The 25,248-nt window shown below is 51.6% G+C and overlaps 5 protein-coding genes across 5 annotated transcripts; 2 read left to right on the top strand and 3 right to left on the bottom strand.

Moving 5' to 3' along the window:
• Nucleotides 1-1,589: 1,589 nt before the first annotated feature.
• Nucleotides 1,590-10,052, bottom strand: BJX68DRAFT_280067 (type I polyketide synthase; the record flags this gene model as incomplete). Its single annotated transcript, XM_071048859.1, has 15 exons — nucleotides 1,590-2,429; nucleotides 2,492-2,812; nucleotides 2,861-4,626; nucleotides 4,675-4,763; nucleotides 4,812-4,873; nucleotides 4,929-5,261; nucleotides 5,319-5,333; nucleotides 5,364-7,680; nucleotides 7,737-7,896; nucleotides 7,955-8,075; nucleotides 8,123-8,635; nucleotides 8,689-8,848; nucleotides 8,901-8,985; nucleotides 9,042-9,390; nucleotides 9,441-10,052. The coding sequence occupies 15 exons, from the start codon at nucleotides 10,050-10,052 to the stop codon at nucleotides 1,590-1,592; spliced, it is 7,743 nt and encodes a 2,580-aa protein (XP_070902213.1).
• A 560-nt stretch (nucleotides 10,053-10,612) lies between these two features.
• On the top strand, nucleotides 10,613-11,537 carry BJX68DRAFT_264155 (uncharacterized protein; the record flags this gene model as incomplete). The annotated part of the gene is made up of 5 exons (XM_071044905.1): nucleotides 10,613-10,626; nucleotides 10,685-10,712; nucleotides 10,780-10,798; nucleotides 10,854-10,931; nucleotides 10,987-11,537. 5 exons carry the CDS (start codon nucleotides 10,613-10,615, stop codon nucleotides 11,535-11,537), a joined length of 690 nt encoding a protein of 229 aa, XP_070902214.1.
• Nucleotides 11,538-11,857: 320 nt separating this feature from the next.
• Nucleotides 11,858-13,758, top strand: BJX68DRAFT_264156 (MFS general substrate transporter; the record flags this gene model as incomplete). The annotated part of the gene is made up of 6 exons (XM_071044906.1): nucleotides 11,858-11,958; nucleotides 12,022-12,279; nucleotides 12,342-12,548; nucleotides 12,599-12,979; nucleotides 13,044-13,411; nucleotides 13,469-13,758. 6 exons carry the CDS (start codon nucleotides 11,858-11,860, stop codon nucleotides 13,756-13,758), a joined length of 1,605 nt encoding a protein of 534 aa, XP_070902215.1.
• Nucleotides 13,759-14,346: 588 nt separating this feature from the next.
• BJX68DRAFT_231176 (F-box protein) lies at nucleotides 14,347-15,887 on the bottom strand. The gene is made up of 6 exons (XM_071039315.1): nucleotides 15,687-15,887; nucleotides 15,581-15,617; nucleotides 15,475-15,502; nucleotides 15,351-15,396; nucleotides 15,048-15,282; nucleotides 14,347-14,987 (listed from the first exon to the last, which is right to left on the bottom strand). The coding sequence occupies exons 1-6, from the start codon at nucleotides 15,866-15,868 to the stop codon at nucleotides 14,505-14,507; spliced, it is 1,011 nt and encodes a 336-aa protein (XP_070902216.1). The 5' UTR covers nucleotides 15,869-15,887; the 3' UTR covers nucleotides 14,347-14,504.
• A 269-nt stretch (nucleotides 15,888-16,156) lies between these two features.
• BJX68DRAFT_280068 (uncharacterized protein) lies at nucleotides 16,157-24,342 on the bottom strand (the record flags this gene model as incomplete). Its single annotated transcript, XM_071048860.1, has 14 exons — nucleotides 16,157-17,112; nucleotides 17,166-17,643; nucleotides 17,690-18,030; nucleotides 18,076-18,150; nucleotides 18,205-18,489; nucleotides 18,539-19,379; nucleotides 19,510-19,610; nucleotides 19,659-21,312; nucleotides 21,352-21,790; nucleotides 21,837-22,283; nucleotides 22,330-23,005; nucleotides 23,058-23,571; nucleotides 23,627-24,126; nucleotides 24,184-24,342. 14 exons carry the CDS (start codon nucleotides 24,340-24,342, stop codon nucleotides 16,198-16,200), a joined length of 7,425 nt encoding a protein of 2,474 aa, XP_070902217.1. The 3' UTR covers nucleotides 16,157-16,197.
• Between the last annotated feature and the right edge of the window lie 906 nt (nucleotides 24,343-25,248).

Raw genomic sequence — 25,248 nt, forward strand, 5'->3', positions numbered from 1 at the left:
ACTTCTCTAATCCCTCACTACAAGGTATCAGACTACTTCAACAACTACTCCATTGACTTTAAAATCTACTTTCATTGAGAGCTACACACTCCTAGTCCCCTCGCTTCTTCCAGATCGTCCACCCGCTCCAGACCTCGACCACCGAAGACGAAGCAATTGCCTTTGGCTTTGATAGCGCCGCGTACATTACGTATATCTATACCCCTATAGTAATTATTAGCTTGATAGTAGTTTAGGTGTTTATATTTACATGCCTAATTAGGCTAAGCTATATAAAGTTTTTGTCTAGTATATAAGTGACTAATAGTTATAGTCTAGCCATTACCATAGCTTGCTATCCTAGGTACAACCTAAATCTAGATAAAGTCTAGCGGGTAGATCCCTAGAGGGATTTAGTAGGGGCAGCCTCTTGAAGGCTAGCTAGGGCATTGTAGTTTTCCTACTAAAAAGGTTAAGGTGCCTAAGCCCTAGCATGTTTACTACCAACTTGGTATGGAGTATTTAAGACTTTGGATTATAATATAGAGGATGTTCGTGTGTATGTTCTGGAAGAAGCAAACCGTGATCAAAACCAGCATCTAGTGAGTGGGCTCATAGCATACACCAGGCCATCCACCTCTGGGTTTGCTACCATTGGAATTTGCGAGGATACAGTAAGTAGCCTTTCTCTACCATGTTTAAACTGGATTGACCTATGGAGCGAGACGCCGACGAACTGAAGTCGAGAGGTCGAGATCGATCAAGCTCAGATACTCGTCACTCAAACCGAACACCAACGCAGCTTGATACCCTTGATTCCTCACCCCGCACAGCGCCCGGGGAACGGTCGTCAGCGTATGACGGAACCTTTGGACAAGTGCTAGTTAATGTTGGATTATAAATCCTCGAAGATACCCCGGTACATCGTGATCAGCGACCGCAGAATTTGGATTTTTTCGTCGTGAGATTAGAGAGGCGAAGATGATTAGTCTCCCAGTCCAGCAATAAAGCCTTCGACGATTTTGTTTAGAAAGACTATACGCTAGTTTCTCGAAGCAGTGTATGTGGTAGAGGGCTATTATGAGTAAACTTCTTATATTTAAGTATTTTGGTTTGTTTGACTACAAGACATTGAGAACTAGACCTAAAATAGATGCCTAGGACAAAATTATCAACTTTTTTATTTTGATTATCCTTAATAGTTTCACTAAAGCATCTAGCATCCTTAAATAAGTTCATAGTTTATGTACATCGCCTTCCAAAATCTGTCCCTCTGTATCTACCGCATTTCTCTGTCTAATTTTCCGAGGCTGATTGCACAAGTCTATATAGTAAGACTATGAATAGTGGTATAGGTAAGATTGTAAAACGCGATATCAGGGTAGATATTCCATACTTTTAGGTCTACCTGACTTGAGGCGTGAATAAACGGAGAGGCTACGAAAATGGGGTTGATTTGGCATAAGGACATTGTTCTTTGACATTAAAGCTGTTAGTGCAGGTTAGTGACTTTTGGATTGGTAGGTTTACAAGCTAGCTTAAAGAGAAAATATTTTCAAGCCAGTAGCAATCACTAGCGGTGTAAATAGTACGCCCCCGTGGACCATAATCTATTCCACATGATTTGGCACGCAGTACTCGCTCTTACCCACAGCGAGGGTCACCACGGATGAAATACTCGCACCTCCCAAAATATCGAAGATGGCGACGTCCGCCCGCATCTCACGCGAAAACCAATTGCGTAGCTCGACGGCTGTGAGCGAGTCGACCCCATACTGGTGAATTGGCTTGTCCAGATCCAGCTCGCCCGCCGAAATAGACAGCATCTGCGCCAGTTTTGCCTTCATGCTCTGCGCAATAACACAAGAGACCTCTTCCAAGGACTTCCCGCTCGCGAACACTTCGGCGAAGTTGGTTTTCCCACCCTTTGAGGTGCTAGAGCCGCCTAAACCGGCGATGTTGATATGACTGGCAATGGGCTTTTGCAACCAGTCGGTCCTTCCCGTTCCCTTTTGTCGTACAATAGGCGTGATACCAACCACAGTCTGGCTCTTCTCTATAGGAAAGGCTTCCATAGAGTGGCTGCAGTAAATGTCCAGCAGGGCGTGGAGATCGGACTCGCTGAGTGGTCTGAGGACATTATTGGATAGGAAGTACTCGCGGGCTCTTTCATTCTCATGTAGGTAGCCGGCTGAGAGGAAAAGACCCAAGTCTAATGAGACCGCCTTCTCCCCTATCCCATTGCGATACCGAGCTAGTCCGTCCTGGAATGTGTTGCCGGCTGCATATCCCGAATCTCCTCTTGCTCCCATGATACCAGCCACTGATGACAGGAGAACAAAAAAGTCCAACCCTTGAGGAAGCAGCTCATGTAGATTCCAGGACCCCTGCGCCTTGGGAGCGGTGTTTGTCAGCCACGAGTCGTATGTCAAGGCCCCGAAATGCGAGCTCTGCTGGAGGTTAGCCGTGTTGTACATGGAAAAGTATTGAATGACTTGGATTGATGACTCACACTGACAGACATTGATGCTTGAATACATCCCTTGATTGGCGGCATTGTCCGACTACAGAATTCCAAGGTGCTTGCCAAGGCTGCACGGTCCGTTATATCGCACGCGGGCGTCGAGACCGTGGCGCCTTTCTCCTGTAGGTTTTTTGTAGTCACCTCTGCGTACACGTTCTGATCCCCAGATCGTGAAAGCAGTATCAAATTGCGGGCACCTCGGTCGACTAACCAGTGGGCAATGCTCCGACCAAGGCCACCTAAGCCACCAGCAATTACGTAGGTTGAATGATTGTCAAACGAGCAGGTCGGCTTCGTGTCCACCATGGCCTAAAAATGGTCAGCAGTTGCGCACCAGGCATGTAGTAGCTTACCTACCGTCACTTGATCGGTTGATCTCATTGTCAACACCGTTTTGCCAATGCTTTTTCCGCTTTGCATATGCCGAAACGCTTGCTCAATCTCCGATATCCCAAATATTTCGACAGATTTTGGCAACGACAGCTTTCCAGCATCAATCAGTGAAAGAATCTCTTGCAGCGCGGTGACCAATAGCTGGGGGCGATCTTGCACCATTGCGGAGAGATCGAAGCCGTGGAAGCTGACATTGTTGGTGAATTGCGCCATGGAAAGCTTGGAGTTTGTAAGAATGTCATTCTTCCCAATCTCCACGAACCGGCCGTACGGTGCCACGCACTCCCACGATGCAACAAGCTGATCGGACGATAGTGAGTTGAGGACAACATCGACCCCTCTGCTGCCGGTCAGGCGCCGGATACCCTTGGCGAACAGCGTATTTCGACTTGAAAAGATGCGTTCCTCGGGTATATTGTATTCCTGCATAAGAAAACGCTTCTTGGCCAGACTCGATACCGTGGTGAATACAATGGCACCAAGATAGTGGGCGACCTGTATTGCCGCCTGTCCTGTCCCGCCGGCGCCTGAATGGATCAGGACAGATTCACCGGGCTGGAGCCTTGCAGTGTGATTTAGTGTCAACCATGCCGTCCCATATACTATCGGTATGGCAGCCGTTTCCTCAAATGACAGCCCATTGTCGGGGGCTTTCATCACAGCCAGGTCTTCTCGAACGCGCACAAAGTTGGCAAAGTTGCTTGGATAGTACGCAACAACCCGGTCTCCCAGCTGGAATTTCACACACGCATGCCCAACGCGAACCACCTCTCCAGCAAACTCGAACCCCAGAGATCGGCTATTCAGCCGTCCCAAGGCGATGAGAACATCCCGGAAATTAAGTCCCACGGCCCTGACCCGAATCTCAATTTCATTAGGTCCTAGCGGCTGTTGCAGGGAGTTGTCTTCTGCAAAATGTAGAGTATTTAGCAGGCCGGGGCTGCCAATTTGCAAGGACAAGGCGGGTTCCGCCCCGAAATCCCTCACCAGTTCGTGCTGTGCGCTCTTGCTCAGGGCGACTTGCCGGTTTATCGAGCTGGCGTTAACCAGGCGGCCCACGTGTAACAGCCCCCCTATTTCAGTGAATTCACTATCGGCCCTCCTAGTATCAGAGTCCTGCATCCGAGATAGTAATACCTTCTGGATTTGCTCAGATTGATGATCCACACATGACGATTGTTCGAGAGAGAGAATGCATAGCTGACTTTCTTGATTCTCCTCGCCCACCACCCGAAAAAGTCCATCGCACAGACGGAACTTTGGGCAGGGTTGAAGACCCCCTCCACCATTGACCCAGAGCAGACTTGTCGTATTTGAAATTAGGTCATGGAGGCGCCGGAACTCGTCACAGTTCACCTGATACAAAAGTGGGTCCTCGACCTCTAGCAATGAGACTTGGAACGCCTCGGGGGATAATTTGGTGCCGACATCTGCAACCATCGGTACGTGTTTCACTCGATCATTTCCCGCTTTGAAAAGGCTCTCGCTTAGCACGGAAGCCAGTTGAGTTTGTGTCTGGCAAAGCGGATCGAGTATGATTTCGACTGCCTTCTGATTCCGGGGCTGGGAATCGTTGACCGCAGTTGAGACAATTACACTGGTTTCGTGGAGACAATCGTCGTCAAAGTCGTGCACGACAATGTCGCATCCTGAGAACCCAGTATTGCCCAGCAACTCCCCCCATTTCACCTCATCAACACATGGACCGGCTGTGCGATAGGACTCGTGACCTTCGTAGATTAACACATGGGATAAAAAGAGGGGTGAAAGAAGCTTACCTCTCCACCACCCTTCAAACAGACCAAACGTAAGATCCGTAACCAAAACCCCAGGCTTGGTTATTTCGATAAACAAGAGTCTACCACCACTAGGGGAGAATTAGTACTATGTAAAGCGTGAGAAAGCAGATGCATACGGTTTCAGCAGTTTTCGTGCATTTTTCAGGCTGACACTTAGGTCCACCGTAGCGTGGAAGACCTGCATTATAGTTCAGCAATCGAGGGGCTGTTTCATATCTTCCCAGCGAGCTTACCAGGTACGCGGCAACCAAATCATATGTGCCACACTCGAATCCCTGCAATTCGGGGTCTTTCTCAATATCCAAAGGCATAAACCTCACATGTTCAAAACCTGCAAACTGGCTCTGCGCCTGTGGGAAGAAGGAACTTGAGATATCCGTAAAGTCCCATTGGCTGTAACGAGGAACCGGCATCCCGTTTTCAAAGTCTGTGTTGAGCGTTTTCAAGCATAAATCTGTCAACGCGCCACTTCCTGCACCCAGCTCGAGAACCTTCATTTGCGGATTCTTGTGGCCCAGTGCGTCAATGTACCTTGTAATCTGGTCTACCTTGGGGGTAGAATAGAGCTGGAAAAAGTATATTAGCCACCATCTCATCATATCGGCCGAAGGGAGCGAATTCACCATCTCAAAATAGCACTCCGGAAGTAAGTTCCCTTCGAAACATACCCTAATAGGGTCCGCCTCACGGGAAATAAACTTGATGAGGTTCTTGGCGACAGTGCTAGCCAACCGAGCCCGCTTGGTACTGCGATCCAGTTCATTGTGAAGATCACAAAGAAGTTTGTCGTCTTCCATGTACGCCTTCCAGTCCAGAGAATGCGAGCTCGCCTGACGAGTATGTATGGCCTCTTGTTGCTTTTCCAACCAATCAATGTACCTATCCATATGCGCATGGCTTATTGTCTTTGCTTGCTCGATCAGACTTTTCGGGACACGACTTATGTAGATGGACACGAGGAATTCCATCTTTTCCCAAAGCTCGATCGTATCCGTACTTGCCACCGCTCCTTTGGGAAAGAATGTGTCTAGCTCCTTAGGCCCGAATAGGTCCACGTCAGGCTTCCAATCGACATGATGGCAAAGATCTGCTGTGGCCCATGCATCCTCGTCGTCGGGTACCACAGCGTTGTCAACTTCGGCTACTCCAAGCCCGTCAAGAGTGAGCAAGGGATGCTTGACATCCTTATCAAACACAGCCATTGCGTACTGAGATTCTGTGACAGTTCTTCCTTCCGAGCGAGCGTACACCTCGAGCGTATCTGCAGCTGAGTAGCTCAGGCCTCCACTGTTGGATATCCACAATTCCTCGATACTCGTAGGAACTGCCACCACCTTTCGCCGGGCCCCAGCCTGTATTGTCATTGCGGTCATGGTATGGATGATAGCATCCAAGGTCGTTGGGTGAATGGTGTGCGGCTGCATAAAATTTGAACCATCTGAGCTTGGTCCTTGAAACGTCCGAATAGTAGACACCAACTCCTTGTGATCAACAGCGGTTGTTCTCAAGCCAGTTATGGCAGCGAATGCGGGCCCGTAGTGGTATCCATTGGGAATGAGGCTGTTGTAAAACTGGGCTGGATCGATTGACTGCGTGCACCGCCGAGCTATTTCCTCATAATTCTTGGCAAGGTGGGCTTGCCACTTGGCATCCTCATCGTCATTGGATCTCAATCCAGCCTCGCTGGTTTCATACATTGCTTGGATGGAGCCAGTGCAGCTTTCAGTCCATGCTTCCCTGTCCCGGGAGCAAAGGCGAAAGTCATACCAGCCGGTGGAATCTGATTTCCCAAGCTTGGTTCGTTTCATGTGTAAACTTGTCTCAATGCGCTGCCCATGGCTGGCAATGCGAATTGGTGAGAGAAACTTGCAGTCCTTGACGAAAAACCCAGACACTCGCCGATCCTCATCCAAAAGCTGCTTGATAGCTTCAACAGCCATCACTACCATTCCAGCAGCTGGGTAGAGAATCTCGTTGTTGACCTTGTGATCTTCAACCCACGGCAAATTTTCCGCGCTGATGATATTTCTCCAGTGAGCTTCCATCGGATTCGAATCAACATCTTTGATTCCAAGTAGGTCTAGGCGGCCAGTGTTTCGGAATCTGAAGTTCTTGCTGTGCCGGCTCTCATGCCAATAGGACGTGTCATGGTTGAAGGGGTATTCTGGAAGATCTGTCAAGACATGGCCCTGCCTTGTGCTCGACCCATTGACCAGGGATAGGTCAATAGGATAGCCCTCGCAATGCAATTGGCCCACGCACTCCAACATACTTCGCATATCGGAATGTTTCCGTCGCAGCGAGGCAATATACTTGATATTCCTGTCCATGTTGGCGGCCTTGAGAATATCTCGACATGGCGACTGAAGTGCGGAGTGTGGGCCTATCTCCAGCAGTTGATCAACTCTGACTGCGCGTCTGTGACTACCATCAATTTTCTTGGTTTGTCTAGGTAGTTGCCGGCACAGACCTCTCAGCGCAGTGGAGAACAAAACAGGAGAAACCATATTGCTAACCCAGTATGCGGGGTTGACCAAGTCATCTCTATGAATGACATTTCCAGTGACTGAAGAGATCATAATGGGATCTCTCTTCATGCGAGGGCATGGAGGCTCGAGATCCCCGAGAAGACTTTCATACTGGGAGGCGACCTCTTCCATCTGGAACGAATGATAGGCGACATTAACTGCCAGCCTCTTTGAAAATACTCCGTCTTCTGTCAAAAGCCGATCCAGGTGCTCGATTTGATCACACTCCCCGGAAATGGTAATGCTTTTGGGGCTGTTTACGCAACCAACAACCAAGCGCAGTGGCCCACAAGCTGTACTAACCGTCTTTAGGTACGATTCAACGTCAACTTGAGAGAGGCCAACTGCAAGCATAGCTCCCTTGGTCTGACTATTTTTGCTCAAATATCCCGCAAGACATCCTCTAAAGTACGCAACTTTCAGTGCAGAGTGCTTTGAAAGAGCTCCTGCGGAGTAACTACTCAATTGAATAAGCCAGTGAGGACATCTGATATCTTCCAGGGCAATACGTACGCTGCTGCAATTTCACCGGATGAATGGCCAATAACGGCCGCTGGAACTATATTCCAACTACTCAACAGATCGGTCAAAGCGAGTTGAAGCGCCGTGCAAAAGGGCTGGCCGAATGAAGGGTCATCGACGTTGGAGTCAGGCATTGGTTTACGTAGCTCGTCTGCCAGATTGGATCAGCAACAGTGTTCTGGGATTGGGGGCCAGATCAAGTACGATACCGAGCAGTTCCCATGCACATCCAAGTTCTTTCAGGTAGTTCCCCGCTTCCGCTAAGCTGTGCCTGAAAACTTCGTATCTTTCAATAAGCTCGCGCCCCATAGCTGGCCATTGAGCCCCTTGCTACTGGTTGTTAGCAAAATGAGCCACCACGCATTGGACGAGCTTACCCCTGTAAAGACGTAGACCAGGTTCGTTGGCCTCTTGGATCTCACAGCTGTGTGGAACTTATTGGCTATGCCCTTCAGCCCTTCAGAATTATCTGCAACTGCAAATGTTCTCCACGTAAGGTGGCTCCGTCGGGCCCCGAGCGTATATGCCAGATCATCCAAAAACTTGTTTGTTTTGGATTCGAGGCCCGTGGCTCCTGAGAGATACCTTTCCCACGCATCCCGCATTCGCTTGATTCCGCCCTCATCTGCAGATGACCAGACTAGCAGTTGAGGATATTTCTCAGGCCCGGATTGGCGATCGTCGGTTGTCCCGTGGACTACTGTGGTATTTCCATCCTGCAGAGGAGGGACAACGGCTGTCTGGTGGTATTCACCTTCAATACCCCGAAGGCGAAGACAATTATACGCATCGTCCAACACAATGTGGCAGTTAGCGCCCCCGAACCCGAAGGAGCTCACCGAAGCCCGGCGCAGGCCATTCGTTGGCCAAGGTATGAGGGATTTGGGAAACTGTTAGGTCATGTCAGATGAGCCGTCAACGCGTTTCAGAAGGGTAGATTAACCTTGAGGTTGTAAAATTCGTCGTCTATCTGCGGGTTCAGATTTTGCAGATTTTCACTGTTGGGTGGAATTACGCCTTTTTCAAGCGCCAAAATCACCTTGATCACTCCGGCGATGCCGCTCGCTCCCTCTAAATGGCCAATATTTGACTTAACTGATCCGCTGCCATACGTTAGAACGGTGTTACGTGGTTCCGTGTAGCATAGCAACCTACACGTATAGAGGCTCGTCCTTTGAGCGGTATTTGCGAAAGGTAGTCCCGATGGCTCTTGTTTCAATTGGGTCGCCAACAGGGGTCCCTGGAGGTTGGGTCACTCAGGTACATGGCAGAGTTGCAAGGGAATGTATAACAAACCTGTGCCATGCGCTTCAAAGTACCTGGTCATCGCCATATCCAGACCTGCCTTCGCATACGTATCGAGAATCAGACGTGTTTGGGCGTCCTTGCTGGGCTGAAGGATTCCAGGTGTCCTGCCGTCCTGGTTGCAGCTCGACGACCTAATAACAGCCCTAACAGTATCCCCGTTCTTGATCGCGTCCTGTAGCGGTCTAATTACTATCGCGCCCACCCCCTCTCCCCTGGCATATCCATTAGCCCGTTCATCAAAGCTGTAGCTCCGGCTGTCGGGAGATAAGAGACCGAGGTTGTCCAATCCCATGGTCATCTCGGGGGCAATGATAATGTTGCTCCCGACCGCGACGCCCTGTTATGCCGTCAACGAATGTTACCATGTAGGCAGAGATCATGATTCACCATTTTCGCGTCACCACCCCATATGGACTGGCAAACCATGTCCAACGCAACTAGGCTACTCGAGCAGGCGGTGTCAAGTGTGAAGCTTGGGCCCCGAAGGTCGAAGAACCAGCTGACCCGATTTGAAATCATGTTTCTTGCATTTCCGTTGACACCCTGCGGACTCGCCTCCAGAGGGTCTTTTACCTGCAACAGATGATAATCATCACAGAAAGATCCTGCAACAACACTTGTCCTTGAGCCTGCAACGTCTGCAAGCGAAAGGCCCGAGTTTTCAAATGCTCGATAGACTGTCTCCAAGGCAAGCCGCTGTTGCGGGTCCATAGCCTGCGCTTCAGCGAGACTCATGCCGAAAAAGGGTGCGTCAAAGGCTCCCAGGTCTTCCTTCATGAAGTGTCCACCACGAACAGAGATTGCATCCAGCCGAGACCGGTCCTGATGGTAGTGAGCATCAATCTTCATCCTAGTGGCGGGAAATTCTGTTGACGTAGACCGGCCAGCTTCCAGGATGTCCCAGAATCCCTCGGCCGAGGTAGCATCTTGTGGGAATTTAAACGAGAGGCCAACAATGGCTAGTGGCGTGAGAATATCTTCCGACCCTTTAGATGACATGCTTAGTGGTGTTTCCTTTGTGGCTTTGAGGGAGGACGGCAATTGTTTTTTTCCTGGCCTAGGTTGGGACCAGGAAGATAACCACATATGAAAGATTCACCATATCTATATTCCCCTGGCAGCCACTGCCATGTTCCCAAAGCTTCGTGCCGTGGAAACTATATCACATGTGGGTACCTGGAGAGTAGGGTAGATGATGAATTGAATCGTATTGGCCAGAGGCAGTACGGCCCGGTCTACAAAGCCAATCCATCCTGGTTCAGTGAAACCTGTCACCAGTGTGCAGCTGGCGAGTGAAAGACTAGATTACAAAATGATTTGTACTCGTCAGAGGCAATACCACCCTGACTCCAGAATCAATCCCACCTTGGCTGTCAATCCCACCTTGGCGCATGGATGTCGTCATGAAGCATCCGACCCCTATCTCACCGGAGCCACTTTCCAGCATGGGCTTGTCGATGATTTACTGATGCCATGAAGCTATCAAGTACTATATAGGGGCCCATGAATTGAATCCTGATCAATGTGAGCATCACCATCATCCCCAGCATAACGACAACATGCGCATTCTCTGGTTTGTACATCTCGTGCATCAAGGCGCCCCTTGTGGAGGGCATGCTGACATTGTCTAGTCTTCACGGTGCTGGCACAAATTCCCGAGTAAGCGCCCCTTAACCGGGGAGGACCTTTCATTAAGCACATTGCTCACCCTGTGGTTTTCGTTCAGATATTCGAGGCACAGACAGGTACGGTACCATCCAGAAGATCGCGGGCAAGTTTAAACTCATGTATTTTGCAAAGCTGCTATCCGATATGAGCTCGGAGACAATCACACGTATGATTTCGTGGACGGCGGAGTTCCCTGGCATATGCACCCAGGTAGGTGTTCGCTGCAGCCTCTTGTCCTGATCGCACAGGCTTAACCTCGGCGCAGGGGTAAAAGATCTAGCGCTAGACGACGAGCCCGTGTATGCGTTCATTGACCCTGCGGACCCGGAAACTGGAGTGGTAGCGTACCAGAATCTCATGAACTACCTCGAAGAGGAAGGCCCATACGATGGAGTCATCGCTTTTAGCCAGGCTGCCACGATGATTCTCACATACCTCGCCCATGTTGCGCGACAAAATGCCCTCGGCCATAATACTCCCACGCCATTCAAATTTGCAATCTTTATCTCGATTGTCCACTGCCCAGTCGATTACGAGGCATTTCAGCGTGGTAAGATTATTGAGATTTGCCCAAAGAATGCCAAAGGCGTGGTGGGTATCCCTACCGTCCACATATGGGGTGCATTGGATGATGACCCAGAGAGCGCTTCGAGAGCGGCTCAGATCTGTAAGGATGATATGACATGGATCTATGTCCACGAACGAGGCCATGAGGTTCCCGGTGTCGCTTCCGGTCTTGAAATGACTCGGATAGTGAACAATATCCGTCGGGCGCTGGAAACGGCCAATGACCAGGAGAGCAGCCAAGAAGCCTGAAGCGGTGGTTGTGTGGAGATTTAGTTGCAATAAAGCAGACGTTGTAAAATTTAATGTAGGATTGGTTACTGAAAGCATCATTGAAGTGTCTCTCGATACGTCATGCGAAAAAAGTCTTAGCACTCCGGCGATATTTTCCGGCCGAGTTTGGTTGCTTGGCTGGCAATAATGCTCGACAATATGGACCGAATCACACATCACGAGTTTGCCCTTTTGGACCGATAGTATCCGATTTCCTCTCTCCCGATCGTCCACTGACACCTTTCATAATCTGTACTCCTTCACAACCCTCAATTTGACTAGGAGCTAAGTATATAAATATGACGAAGGTGCTCCCCGAGGCCCCATCGGAACTACAGGAAAGCCAGCATTTCCATGCCCCGCATTTGGGCGGGGGACGCTTATGGCTTGTCGCAATCGGGTAAGCAAAGACCAAGCGCTCAACGTCCCGGTCATGGTATCTAATGATTTCTATGAGCTTCAGAATTGGTCTGGGCATTTTTTTGCCCGCTGCTGAGATTACCGTTATGAGCACATCTCTGGTGACCATCACCGACGAACTAATGAACTATGAGCAGGGCAGCTGGTTGATAACGGCATATCTGCTGACATTTACGGGGTTCCTTACACTCTGGGCAAAGTGTACTGATGTATTTGGGCTCAGGGCATCGCTACTAAGCTCCCTACTCATATTCGTGGCTTTCTCAGGCGGATGTGGTGCTGTCCGCACAATGAACCAGTTGTCAGTTTACCTGTTATTAAGCCATTCACTCGTTAACCATTCACTATATTGACCTCGCATAGGATCACCTGTCGTGCCTTCCAGGGCATTGGTGGTTCCGGGGTTTTCTCCCTCTCTCTCTTTAGTATAATACACATTACGCCGCCAGGAAAATTCGATGCTGCCAGTGCCGCTGGATCGGCTGTGGTCGCAATAGGTATGGTCCTTGGGGCAATTCTTGGAGGTGCCATATGCAGTGCGGGTGCCTGGCGCTGGGTTTTTCTGTACAAGTAAGCCCGCCTCCACCTATCTGTTGGTTCTGGATCTGATGAGATGAAAGTGTTCCAGCAGGCGCGGTTGCATGGCTTCTCATCTTCTCTACAATGCCATATAACCTCGCCCACATGGATAACACCGACCGGAGTGCAGGCATATGGGATTATCTAACTCAGAAGACGAAGCTTTTTTTGACGACTACAGACCCTGTCGGATGCTTCCTCCTTCTAGGATTCTCAATATTGTTTGTGACCGCCCTGGAAGAGGCTAATGTCACGTACGCGTGGTCCTCTGCACTTGTAATTGGGTTCTTGGCGGTGTCCGGGGTACTCGGAATTGCGTTCGTGATTTGGGAATGGTACATTGGGAGCCGCCGGAAGGGCCTTGTCGAGCCTATGTTTCCTTGGGCGATGGTGCAGGACCGGGTGTGGATGGGTGTCTTACTGTTAGTCTGACGCCTTCACCTACATCTTCGCAGACCGTGGTAAACTGCTAACCATGCGCCCTAGTGGGTTCTTTGTATCTGGCCCTGCCACCACTATCCTCTACATTCAGATCCCGCAGCGTCTCCAAATAACCAATGACAGTAGTGCAATCAGCGCCGGTTTGAGACTTCTTGCATTTGCCGCGGGCTCTCCTATCGGCTCATTTGTTTGTTCCCTGCTTGCCGGAAGATTCCGCCTGCCATTTGTTTATACCATAACAATAGGCGCGATTCTCCAAACCGCGGGGTCTTTCCTGCTCTCTTCCGTCCCTACCACTCTCCATGTATGGGAAGGTCAGTATGGGTATATGGTGCTTACAGGGGTCGGGGTGGGAATGTCAATGACATCGTTTTATATTGCCGTCCCTATAGTTGTGAGGAAAGAGGATCAACGTAAGTTATAATGCCTTCAAGGATCGTCACTCCGACACGTCTCCTGACCACACTCAGCCATCGCTGTCGGTTTGTCTCTCCAGACTCGTATGCTGGGGGCATCGCTTGGCATCGCCATTGTCAACAGTATCTTGATGAATTACGTCAAGGCACATTTAGGCCCTCTGGAAGCTGCAGCGAATCCCAATATGCTTTTGGGGCTTCCTCCTGATGACATACAACGGATTAGGGAGGTGTACGGAGCAGGCTACAATCTGCAAATGAAGGCTGTTGGTGCATTCAGCACAGCTCAATTTGTGGCAGTGGCGCTGATGTGGAGGAGGGATCAGGCTCGGTTGGTCAAATAGAACAGATATTTTCTTATACAATATTATTATGGGTAGTGCTACTATTACTAATGATAGCAAGAGCATCTTCCTTCTAGGTAGTGTTCATATAATATACTAAGAGTAAGAAGATATAAATCAAAGATATAGATGCATTTGGCCAGAGTAACTGAAGGTAAAGGGTGATAAATTAGCTTCTAGAATGTGGACTAATAACCTTAATTCTACGTATGACGAGTTTCGATATTGGGGGAAGCGTGTGGCGCAGAAGGATCGGGAAGGCTATATTCAATCTGGGACTTTTGTCCTAGTTTTCGTTTCAGATTAGACATTAGCCACATATTCTGCGCAGATTTGATCTGGCGCCGCTGAACCCAACGTTTTCATGGGACACGCGTTGTTTTCTTGGGACTTTTGCCATCTATGATATGCGGGCGCAGGTAATGTAGCAAGCGCCCATGCAAATTAGCCAAGACAAGTAGGAATCAATAGATAATAGAGCACTTGGAGAGTCATTTATGCTTGACTCTTTCCTGGGGATTCTTTGTCTAGAGAAAGGCAGGAGTGAAAATTGCCTGCTAGTTATTTTACACTTATTCCGTCCCACCAGATGTATTCACTTGTCAGCCTGATTACTACTTGGATACTCCAGTACTGTCACAACTGTATGCAACACTGTTGTGTCATAGCCCTTGGTAGTCCATAGATCTTCAAAGCTAGGTATGATGTTATATAACATAGATGTGCTCGGCCCTGTCGATACCTGCCTAAACGGCGAGTTTCTCCACATACTGACTTCGAATTTGCTCGCAGACTCCCCAGATTCTTCTCCTGTTAGCAAGCCCTAGGACATAGCTATGGCTTTTACTACTAGATGCACCATTCCCTCGACAAGCGCGAAGCAGCCAAAAGGTTTTCTCCTCCAGATCCTGTGATTGAAAAACATCGAGTTCGTGCAACTCCCAAAGCCATGGATATGTCTCGACCAACTTCGCAGCCCATAGGCTATCTGGGCACGAGGTGGTGTGCATTACGCGCGAAGCCGCCTTGAGAGCCAGGATTGATTCTGGGCGGAGGTATTCAAAGATCTCGTGGCGCAACTCGATCGGAAGACGACTGAAGATATCGTCCCCCGCATGCCCCTTGATCTCATCATCGCCTTGGTGGTCCACTTTCGTCCCCAGCAAGGACTTGATGTCGCGGACCTCCGCTTGCAGCTCTGGAATATCGACTGGATTGACGACTAGAATCTGAACAGGACGTGTTAACTCTTTTAGTCTCCATCGTATTGCTCTCAGCTTGCTGCCTACCTCCTGCCCTAGCAGAGTCTCCCACACTTGTCCCGCGGGCGGGTCCGGGTCGCCATAGTCGAGTTCCAGCCGGACGTACCGGCCACCGTTGGCTTCTTCGAATACGCGATACAGCGCATCCCCCCGAATCTCACTATCTGGCTGCCTCAAGCAGATGCATCTCCGCAGGGCCTCGTAGCAGACAGGGTGAAAGGGAAACACATGTGGCAACCCGATTTCCGAGAAGTCGTGGTATCTGGGGGGCGGTTAGCGGATCAAACTAAAACGGGGGAAATAAAGAGGGTGATCCGTGTCATGACATACACGACCATTGGCACGACCTGATCCTTTGGGAATGGGGTGTTGATATCTAACCAGGCGATGTCAGCATTGCGAGGGCCACTTCTAGTCCCCGTGCAGCAGGGGATACGCATTCAGAGCAACGTACGATTCCCAGCAAGGACTTCAATTCCACCCTAGCAGAACATGCAGACCTTAGCAAATCATAGTGCTAGCCAGCCTGAAAAACTCTCAACTGTGATTGATCGACTTACACAATCCCAGTACCGGCCAACGCCCGTGAGAAAGGACCTATAAAATTAAAGGTTAAGTCACTTTGTGTATCAGAAGGGGTAGTGTATCGTTCGAGCCACTACGAACTTGTCACTGCAGGTAGCATCAGGGTTCATTCCCAGGGCTTGTAGTTCGTCCAGCCAATCTAGGTTGCAGTCCTCGAGGATATCGAAGCGGTAGGCTCTTTCGTCGGTCCCTTCGCAGTCCATGTCGACCTGGCTGGAGAATGGGCCTCCGCATAGCGCGCAAAAAATAGCCCAGCCGCCCATCTTGGTCTACTTGTGAGAGTGTAGAAAGGAAGAGACTTTTATAATCCATTTGGAGTAAGTGGTGCCTGTTGCCTGGTGTCGGGAGAAGCCGCCTTGCCTCTGTGGGACTAGCCGAGAATTCATGCCAGAATTGCCGTAATTTAATCCGGCGGGACTTTTTTTGTATCTACTGATCCTCCGCGAAATGAGAGCGCATATATAGGGAGACCCGGCTTATGCAGGGCCCACCGGGACTATGATAGTCGAATTCCATCCGGGCACAGCAAGCCGACAACGTTGCCTCGTAGTAGCATCTACATCATCTAACTACGCAATCGAAACAACCTGAATCATTCCCGTCTCTCATCTCGCTCCCCGCTCCCATCCTCATCCCCACCCTTCGCCTCATCCAACCCATACTTGACCTTCAAATGCTCAATCGCCGCCCTCGTCAAACCCCCCACCGTCTTCGCCTTGGCAATCTGCACAAGGGTAATCTCCAGCCCCAGATTCCGCCTCGCCCACCCCCGAATCTCAATCGCCATGAGCGAATCAATCGCAATCGCCGCAATCTCATCCTCATCCATATCCTGCGCCTGCGCCATCCGCTGCGTCACCTGAGTCCCAATCTCGCGGCGCACAATCGCCTCGGATTCGGGGTCGTTCAACAGCGCGGGGTTGTGCTCGACACGCCGGAGGAGAGCGCGCAGTTCGTTGCTCTGTCCCTGCACGGGCTCGGAGCTTTGCGATTCGAGGTTCGTGTATAGGGAGAAGCGCGCATCGTTGCGGACCCAGAGGGGCCGGGTGTTGGGGTTTGAGAGCGGCTTTGTGTTTGAGAGGCCGATTATGCAGGAGGTTGATTGTTTCGAGTCTGGAGGTGGAGGGGTCGCACACTGCGATAGCGCGAGTTTCAGTCCGTCAATCAGCTGCTGCTCAGTTGGGAAGCACAGAGCAAAGGATTGCGCCTTTTGAATGAGCTCTGGGTTCTTCGCCAACATGCCGACGTCCTCGATGGCGCCGAGGTCGACTATACCGGCGGACAGACCGAGACTACGGCGGTAGGTTGTGAAGGAGCCTAGGAAGCTGTTTGCTGCTGCGTAGTTTGCCTGTCCGGGGGTACCACACACGCCAGAGACGGAGCCGACGAGGATGAAGAAGTCCAGCTTTAGGTCTTGTGTTGCGTTGTGCAGGTTCCATGTTCCTTGGACTTTTGGAGCGAGGCATGCTGTCCACTCGTCGTGTGTCATTTTGTCAAACATGGCGTCCTGGTGATGTTAGTTCTGATGCTGCTAATTTCTTAGCAAGTGGGCTAGCATACCCTGAGCACACCGGACAGCTGGGCCACACCGGCAAGAGGCCTAGGACACTGGGATACAGCCCGCTCCACATCTTCCTTGACAGTGACATCGCCAGGAACGCAGATCGCCTGACATCCCTGCGTTGCAAGCTCCCGGACAAATGCTTTATCACCATCAGACTGACCGGCAGATCGCGAGAGGAACACTAGATGACGAGCACCTTGCTCCACCATCCAAGTTGAGACCGATCGCCCCAGACCACCAAGCCCTCCTGCGAGAAGATACGCAGCATCCGGATTAAACGAGAACGGAGACAGGCCAGGCGAGAATTGCAGAGTAGCCGGATCCTCGGGCATCTTTACCAGGATCTTACCCATGTGAACCCCCTGCTGCATGTATCGAAAAGCGTCAACGACCTCAGTCGCTTCATAGACCTTGACTGGGCGGATGGGCACGAGTTCATCCTTCGCACTCAGCTCTTCGAATTGCGTGTGCATCCTAACTCATTAGCAATCTATCGACCTCACCCGGGGACAAGACGTACGCCTCATAAGTATGATACGCCTCCTTCCCAACCTGCGTGAGATCAAACCCAATATACGCCCGATTCTTGATAAACGGACCCATATTCAGCTGCCCGTTACTCAGGAAATCTCGCTTGCCCAGTTCAATCATGCGTCCAAACGAGGCGAGGCAGTCCCATGAGGCGTGCAGGAGACTACCAGTAAGAGAGTTCAGTACGACGTCCACGCCGCGGCCGTTGGTCTCGCGCATCACGTCGTGCAGGAACTCTGTGCTGCGCGAGTTGAAGATGCGGTGGCGGGGGATGTTGAAGCGGTCCATGAGGTATTGCGCTTTTTCTTTGCTGCCGACTGTTGCGTAGACCTGGCGGTGTTGGTAATTGTTTACGGTGCGGTTAGGGATACTTACCGTGGCGCCTATGTACTCGCAGACCCGGATCGCAGCCAGTCCAACGCCGCCACAAGCCGAGTGGACCAACACAGTCTGCAGTAATTAGTATCATCTCGTATTGCATACAAAAAAGATATCCGGGCATACCTCCGACTTATTCAGCCGCGCCAGATGCACGAGACAATAACAAGCAGTGATGTAGACTGAGGGCATTGTCGCCGCATCCTCAAGCGACACATGCTCGGGTACGCGGATACAATACCTTGAATGCACGACGAACCGCGTGCGGAACGTCCCAGTAGTTAGAAGAGCAACTCGATCACCAGGCTTCAAGTCACGAATAGCGCCCGGAGCGACTCTGCGGATGATCCCGCTGCCTTCGAGACCGAATTCGTTGGGTTCGCCAAAGAGGCCGAGGGCGACCAGGATGTCCTTTCTCTGATGTTAGTTCTCTGTGAGCTTGAGCGGGAGAGAATTGTACTCGGAAGTTCAACCCAACGTAGTGCATGTCAATCTCGACTTCACCCTCCTTCAGCTCGGGATCCTCGAACGGCGTCCAGCGCAAGGTGTCTATCGATCCTAACGACTCGATATCCAAGCGTCGCGGTAAGGTCTCCGAGGAGTGACTTTCCATCTGATCGGTAGGTGCAATCCAATGGCACCGACCTACATGTATGTCACCCTGGTAGAGCGAGAACTCATACTCCCGATGGACACCTGGTGTCTGTCTGGACCATGTAAGCTTCTCAATAACCTTGATTAGCGATTGTGCCGCCTCCTCGTCAAAGGTGTCCGTCTCAAAAATGCTAAAGTCAGCCTCCTTCTCATGTCTCATTGTCCGGGCGAAGCCAAAGATGAGTCCGTAACGTGGATCAGCACACCGGATCTGGGATGTCTTTGTTACCCAGAGGATGGGAGTTTTCTCTATCCTGGTCAGCAGGTTCTGCAGAGCTATGTAGCCGTCTTCGGACATGTTATGTAAATAGGGACCGCTTATATCGAGGAGGGATATGATCATAGAGTTGTCGTCGAAGGGGAGGTCGCTTTGTAGCGTAGTTGTGCCGACTGTGTATCCTTGATTGGCGAGAGTAGTTTTGAGCACCTCAGCCCAGGGGCCTGGGGTATCTTCAGTGAGCAAGACGATGGTCCTGTTCTCTGCTTCTTCTGGAGAGACACTAGCTAAAATGCTCAAGGTAGTATGCTGTGGTGGCTCGATATCCCAGCTGGTCGCCTCATTACCGTGGAAGCCTGCAGTACGGAGAGCCGTATTGAGCTCCTCCAATGACGGCGTTTGCTGGCGGTCCTCTTGTTCCTGTGTCCAGCTTTGGAGTAGGCCCTAGTCATAGGTGAGTAAGGGAGTCATGAGTTGCCAATTTATCTCATACCATGACGTAGCTGGTTGACACGCTCTCTGTTTCATATTAGCTTTATCCCATATACAAAAGAATACACGTACCTGGGTTGATATCGTGAAGCAGCAGCTTTCCACGGGGCGCGAGAAGGTCATGGATATTTTTCAGCGACGTGTTCAACTGAGCCGGATGGCGAAGAATCTACGACGCCGTCAATGAAGACACTTTTCCCGCCAGATTGGTACGCACCTTGGACGCAATAACCAGATCAAAACTATGCAGTTCAAACCCTTGTTGCTCAACACGTTTGGTAACATCAAACTCCTTAAACTCAACATCCTCATCGACAAACCTCTTCTTGGCAGACTCCAAATTCTCCTCGGCTGCATTGGTAACGGTATAGCTCGAATAGAGTCGAACGCCTTCCGGAGACTTCAGATGCTTCAAGACTGCACTTGTGGCTGCCCCGATTCCATCTCCGATCTCCAAAATGCGCATGACAGGGTTCGAGTGGCCGAGAAGTGAGAGGAAGTGGCTCCAGTCTTGCGTTTCTTGCAGGTGAGTAGCGTAGTTGTCTATCTGACTGCGTGCCTCGTCTGGGAGTGTCTTTGCGGTGATTATCTCCTCGCAGTGATGGTAGATATACCGCATGCACGCCAACGGAGAGGGGTCTTCGTCGTCTTCTTTCGGAACCTGTGACGAGATGGTTGTAATGAGTTCTTCGCGTTCGTTCTGGGTTATGCTGCTCCAATCCGGATACTCTTTCCTCAAGCTCAAGGCTGTTTCTATGATCCACGTCTTCCATTGCACTTGCTCAGTCTCGGGGGTAATGTTAGCCACTTTCGCCGCCGTGTTGAGCACATACAGAGCCGCCAAATCCCGACTGGCAGCCATCACTTTATCATACCCCTCCGCACCCGCCGCCGGCTTAAGCAGACTACTCGGCTGGACAAAATCGACATCTGGTTTCCACCGAATCTGCGACCCGACCGGAATTCCCGACGCCACAGAATCCGCCGCGGACGCCGGAAACCCCGCGAGGTCCGTCATGGACAACACGAGTTCCTCACCAGCCATCATGATCCCCTGCCCCGTCCAAGTCCCGAACCCCGTCTCTGCCATAAGAGCCTCCAGACTCATTTCCGTGATCGCCGGTGGACGCACGTAAATGTGTCCAATCGCGGCGGGGACGATGATCTGGAATCGCCGCGAGAGGCCCTGTGCTATTGCCATGGGGAAGGTCTGTAGCAGGTGGTCCATTATCGCCGGGTGCAGGGTATACCGACTCGGTGGCGTGATGTCGAGGTCCAGGAGAGTTCCGGCGGCTTTGCGGGTGGTCGGGTCCACGGAGAGGGACTGGAAGCGGCGGAAGAGAGGTCCATAGGCGAAGCCTAGTCTGTCGACGTAGCGGTAACAAGTATCGACGTCAAGGACGCGGGCGTGCTGTGTGATGACTCGACCTGGTGGTGCATGGTCATTGTCTGTTCCGGCGCGCACCTGGCCGTGGCAGTGTTTGGTCCAGGAGGTGCCGTCAAACGAGGTGATTGTGAACGCGTACCATTCCGACTCAAGGAGGTCTGTTATCTTCACGGGTTTAAGCGTCGTGATGAGTTCGTAGTCCGCCGACTCCTTCATCAGCAGCGGGTTCTTGATCACCATGTTCTTGATCGAGTAATCGTTTGCGTCGGGGTTTAGTTGCAGCGCTGCCTCGCCGGCCATGGAGATGTAGCCCGCCGCTGGGAAGATGACGTTGCCCTGCAGTGCGTGCTCGCTGATCCAGGGGACGTCTTCGAGGCGGAGGACGTTTCGCCAGGCCGGTTCCAAGTCGGAAGACTCGACGCTGCGGGCGCCGAGGATCTCGTGGTGCGGATATTTTCTGAATCGCCAGTCTCGCGTTAGCCGGCTGTCGTGCCAGTATTTTGTGGTGTGCTGCCATGGATACGGTGGGAGGTTGCCGAGTGTATTGCCTGTGCCGTTTATTGCCTCGAGGTCTATAGAAAAGCCGCATGAATGCGCGAGGCCGGCAGACGATAGGAGCTGCGCGCGACTATTGCTCTCGTATCTGGTCAGTGTCGGGATATAGGTGAAGTCTGATTTCGTTTCGAGCGCACGAAAGATCTGCTGGAGTGGTCCAGACAAGGCGGAGTGTGGCCCGATTTCCAGGAACGCACGATTCTTGGATTTGGAGAGGATGGACCGCACGGCAGATGAAAAGAGAACAGGCGACTCGAGGTTCCGACGCCAGTATGAGGCACTGAGCTCCGACGGCTCGGTAATCATAGTACACGTCACGCTGGAGAAGAGAGGCAGCATGCTATCATTGTGATGAATGTGGCTCACAATAGCCTCCTCGTACTGGGGTGCTATCTCGCTCATGTGGTCTGTGAAATGTCAGCTTCTGGCCTTCACAGTAACTGGCTAACTCACTAGAATGATATGCCGTAGCCACCCGTAGGCGACGACAGAGCGCATCCGGGAACTTGCTCCTGACTTTCTCCATGACGCTATGAACCGCATCGCTATTCCCAGACAGCGTCAGACTACTGGGACTATTCTCGCATCCAATAATCACCCCATCTTCCAGTAACGGGGAGACCTCTTCTTGCCCAAGGCCGACGGCTGCCATGGCGCCCCTGCCCTCGACCCGCTTAGCGAGCTTACCCCGGTAGTACGCAATGATTATAGCCGACTTTGCTGTTATCGCACCAGCGGCGTATGCAGCTGCGATCTCACCGCTCGAGTGGCCAACGACAGAAGAGGCCTTGACCCCCCAAGCGGAGAGAATGTTGACGAGAGTAATCTGCAGGGCTGTGCAGAGTGGTTGGGAGATCTCGGCTTCGTTTACTCTGCTATTATCGGTCTTGCAGAGTTCCTCTATGGAATGTTAGCCTGGCGTTTCATGGAGAGGTAGGAACTTTACCTTCTAGCGACCATGCCGGGGCATCTGGGAGATCTTTCAGCACCTGCTCTAGACTCCGAATATCTCTTCTCGCCGACGGAAAAGCGTCTAGCAGATCCCTCCCCATCCCCGGCCACTGAGCCCCCTGCCCTGTAAACACAAGCGTCAGTTCCGGCGCTTTATCCCGCGCAGTCTGAAAGTCAGTCTCGCTGATAAGTTCATTCGGCTTCGCAACTACAAAAGCGCGATGCGACAGATGCTCCCGCCGCACACCGAGTGTATACGCGAGACTCTGGAGTTTTGCCAGGTCACTGTTTGCATAGTCTGTAATCGCCCGAATACGTTGCTTCAGACTCTCCGCACTCCTCGAGGAAACAACTAGCAATCGTGCACTTTCAGCAGGGGGAGTAACCGGTCGTAGTCCCTCACCACAAAATGAGGGCACGGAATCGAGAATAGCATGCGCATTCGCGCCGCCAACCCCGAAGCAATTCACGCTCACGCGTTCGGCTCGGCCTTCTGGCCACGTCATGGCTTCAACTGGGACATGCAGTTTCCCCTCTTTGAAAGGGATGTTCGGGTTCCATTTGTCGAAGAAGACGTTTGGTGGAATTGTCTTGTGCTCGAGCGCGAGGACGCCTTTGATCACACTGCTAATTCCCGAGGCGCCTTCGCCGTGCCCGACGTTTGGTTTGACCTGGTTAGTTAGCTTTATGTATTTAGTTTGTGGATATTTGTTGAGGACGTACAGCTCCAATGATAATCCCCTTCCCCTCAAACAACTTCGCTACAACCGATGCTTCAGCCGTATCTCCCGCGACGGTTCCGGTGCCGTGACACTCAAAGAACCCCGTCTGCGTAATATCAGCAATTCCAGCTTTTTTATACGCCCAGCGCGCAAGCGCCTCCTGCGAATGCGAGCCCGGCGTCGTGATACTAGGCGTATGCCCATCGCAGTTCGTAGACGTGGCACGGATGACGGCACGAATAGGATCGTTATCTCGAATGGCATCTTCGAGTCTCTTCACGTATAGTGCGTTCACGCCTTCGCCGCGTCCGTAACCATCTGCTTTCTCGTCGAATGTTCGGCACGTTCCTGTTGGTGACATGACGGTGTTGTCAGACATGGTTGCTGTCATTGTAGGTGCGAACATGAGATTCGTCCCTGCGACAATGGCCGAGGAGCAGTCGCCTGAGTACAATGCCTGGCATGCTTCGTGGAGACCTACTAGCGAGGCTGAGCAGCCCGTTTGTAGCGTCATACTAATCCCATCAGCATCCTCACATCTCTAAACATCAGCAGAGTAAGAGTACCCACCTCGGCCCCTGAAAATCAAACTCATACGACAACCGATTCGAAAGCGCAAACTGCCCCGTTCCCAAGATATGATACCGATCCGTATGCTGGGGGTCCTTGCTCGCCAGATCCAACCAATCCTCCCCATAGACGCCCACATAGCATCCGATCCGCTTGCCCCGCCAATTTGTCTCTCCGGCACTTTCGAGACACTCCCAGAGCACTTCGAGAAGTTGTCGCTGCTGCGGGTCCATTCTTCCTGCTTCGTGCGCGTTTATTGAGAAGAACGGCGCGTCGAAACATGCCGGGTCGTCCTGGAGGTAGTACCCGTGCCGGGTTTTCACAGAGCGCGGTTGGGTGCTGCTGTAGAAGGAGTCCACGGTGTAGCGTGTCCCAGGCACTTCGCAGACGCCGTTGCGCTTTTCGAGGAGGAAGGTCCAGAGGTCCGAGGGGGATTTGAGGCCACCCGGGAGGCGCAGGGCCATGCCAACTATGGCGACTGGGGGGCAGCCGTGCGGGTTCTAGGGACGTAACGTTAGAATATGTTCAGCCTGATATATGCAAGGAAGGGGACAGACCATATATTCTGGATCACTCGTGGGCCCATCTCCACTGCCGGCCTCTGCTGGTGCGAGTGTATCTTCTCCTGGGTATACCCGCTGCTGAGCAACTGGTTCGCCATGCTCAATTGCCGCGCTACCATCGGGTTGAAGTTTATCGGCTGCGAATGACACCATTGTAGACAGCAAGGTAGGGACGTATGCTTCTTGAACATGCAAGACAGGACAAAAATCGCTAAAAGATCGAATTCCAACCACTTGGTGGGTACCAAAGTCCGCTCCTGTATATAAACAAGACTCTGGGTAGCTTGAGACGGACAAGACAAAGCATGAATGGAACAAACAGCTCCCTCCGCGGGTTCTCGCAACCTTGAGCGGGGTACGAGAGCTGTACTACGCGGAGTATGCAGTCGTGATCCTTCAGGATGAGCTCAGCCCGCCAGCGCCTCGAGCTAGGTTCGTTGCCTTCATTCTGCATGGTCATTGTCACAGGTGGTCGGAGGCCTTTGTAGGTACTCGCGGGCCTCTGCATGGTCGGGGTAACGGCGAAGGGTCTCGGACTCCGGATTGAGCTGGAAAGCTGCTGATTTGCCGGATGCCTCGTGTCACATTCGGAAATCCGTGCATTAACCGACCAGGATGCCGATCCAACGGGCAGCGCGCGAGTTACACCTGCAAACTTTCTGCAGTGCATAAACAGTAGAAGAGCGCAAGCCTCGTTCGTGTCATGCCGCATTAGTTCCATCCCTCATCCGGTCGATTATTATATAGAGGTCCACGCTCAGCTGGCTTGGATATCATCCATAACACCATACTAATCCCAAAGTCCCCTCCACGATGAAGCTCCCACTCACAGCACTCCTCGCTGCCCTCGCGCTGACCACAGGCGTCACCGCACAATCCGTCGACGACGCCCTAACCCAGTTCCGAGCGCTCGCCGCCCAAATCGACAGCGTGCAGCGCTCAATCGATAGCTACAATGGAGGCGTTGTCCTCGCTCTACCGGTAGCGAATGCGATTTACAGAGCGCACACGACAGCAACAGGCGCGCGGACCCAGCTGTCGCGACTCGCTCCTCTGTCT

Source organism: Aspergillus pseudodeflectus (assembly GCF_044049435.1).
Source record: "Aspergillus pseudodeflectus strain CBS 756.74 chromosome Unknown BJX68scaffold_9, whole genome shotgun sequence".
Classification (NCBI taxonomy): domain Eukaryota; kingdom Fungi; phylum Ascomycota; class Eurotiomycetes; order Eurotiales; family Aspergillaceae; genus Aspergillus; species Aspergillus pseudodeflectus.

Bases quoted from the DNA above. Each gene is read 5' to 3' on its own strand.
- BJX68DRAFT_231176 (XM_071039315.1), bottom strand. From the start codon at position 15,868: ATGGGCGGCTGGGCTATTTTTTGCGCGCTATGCGGAGGCCCATTCTCC. The intron at 15,618-15,686 runs GTTCGTAGTGGC...TTAATTTTATAG, and splicing joins GATGCTACCTGCAGTGACAA to GTCCTTTCTCACGGGCGTTG. The intron at 15,283-15,350 runs GTATGTCATGAC...ACCGCCCCCCAG, and splicing joins CAGGTCGTGCCAATGGTCGT to ATACCACGACTTCTCGGAAA.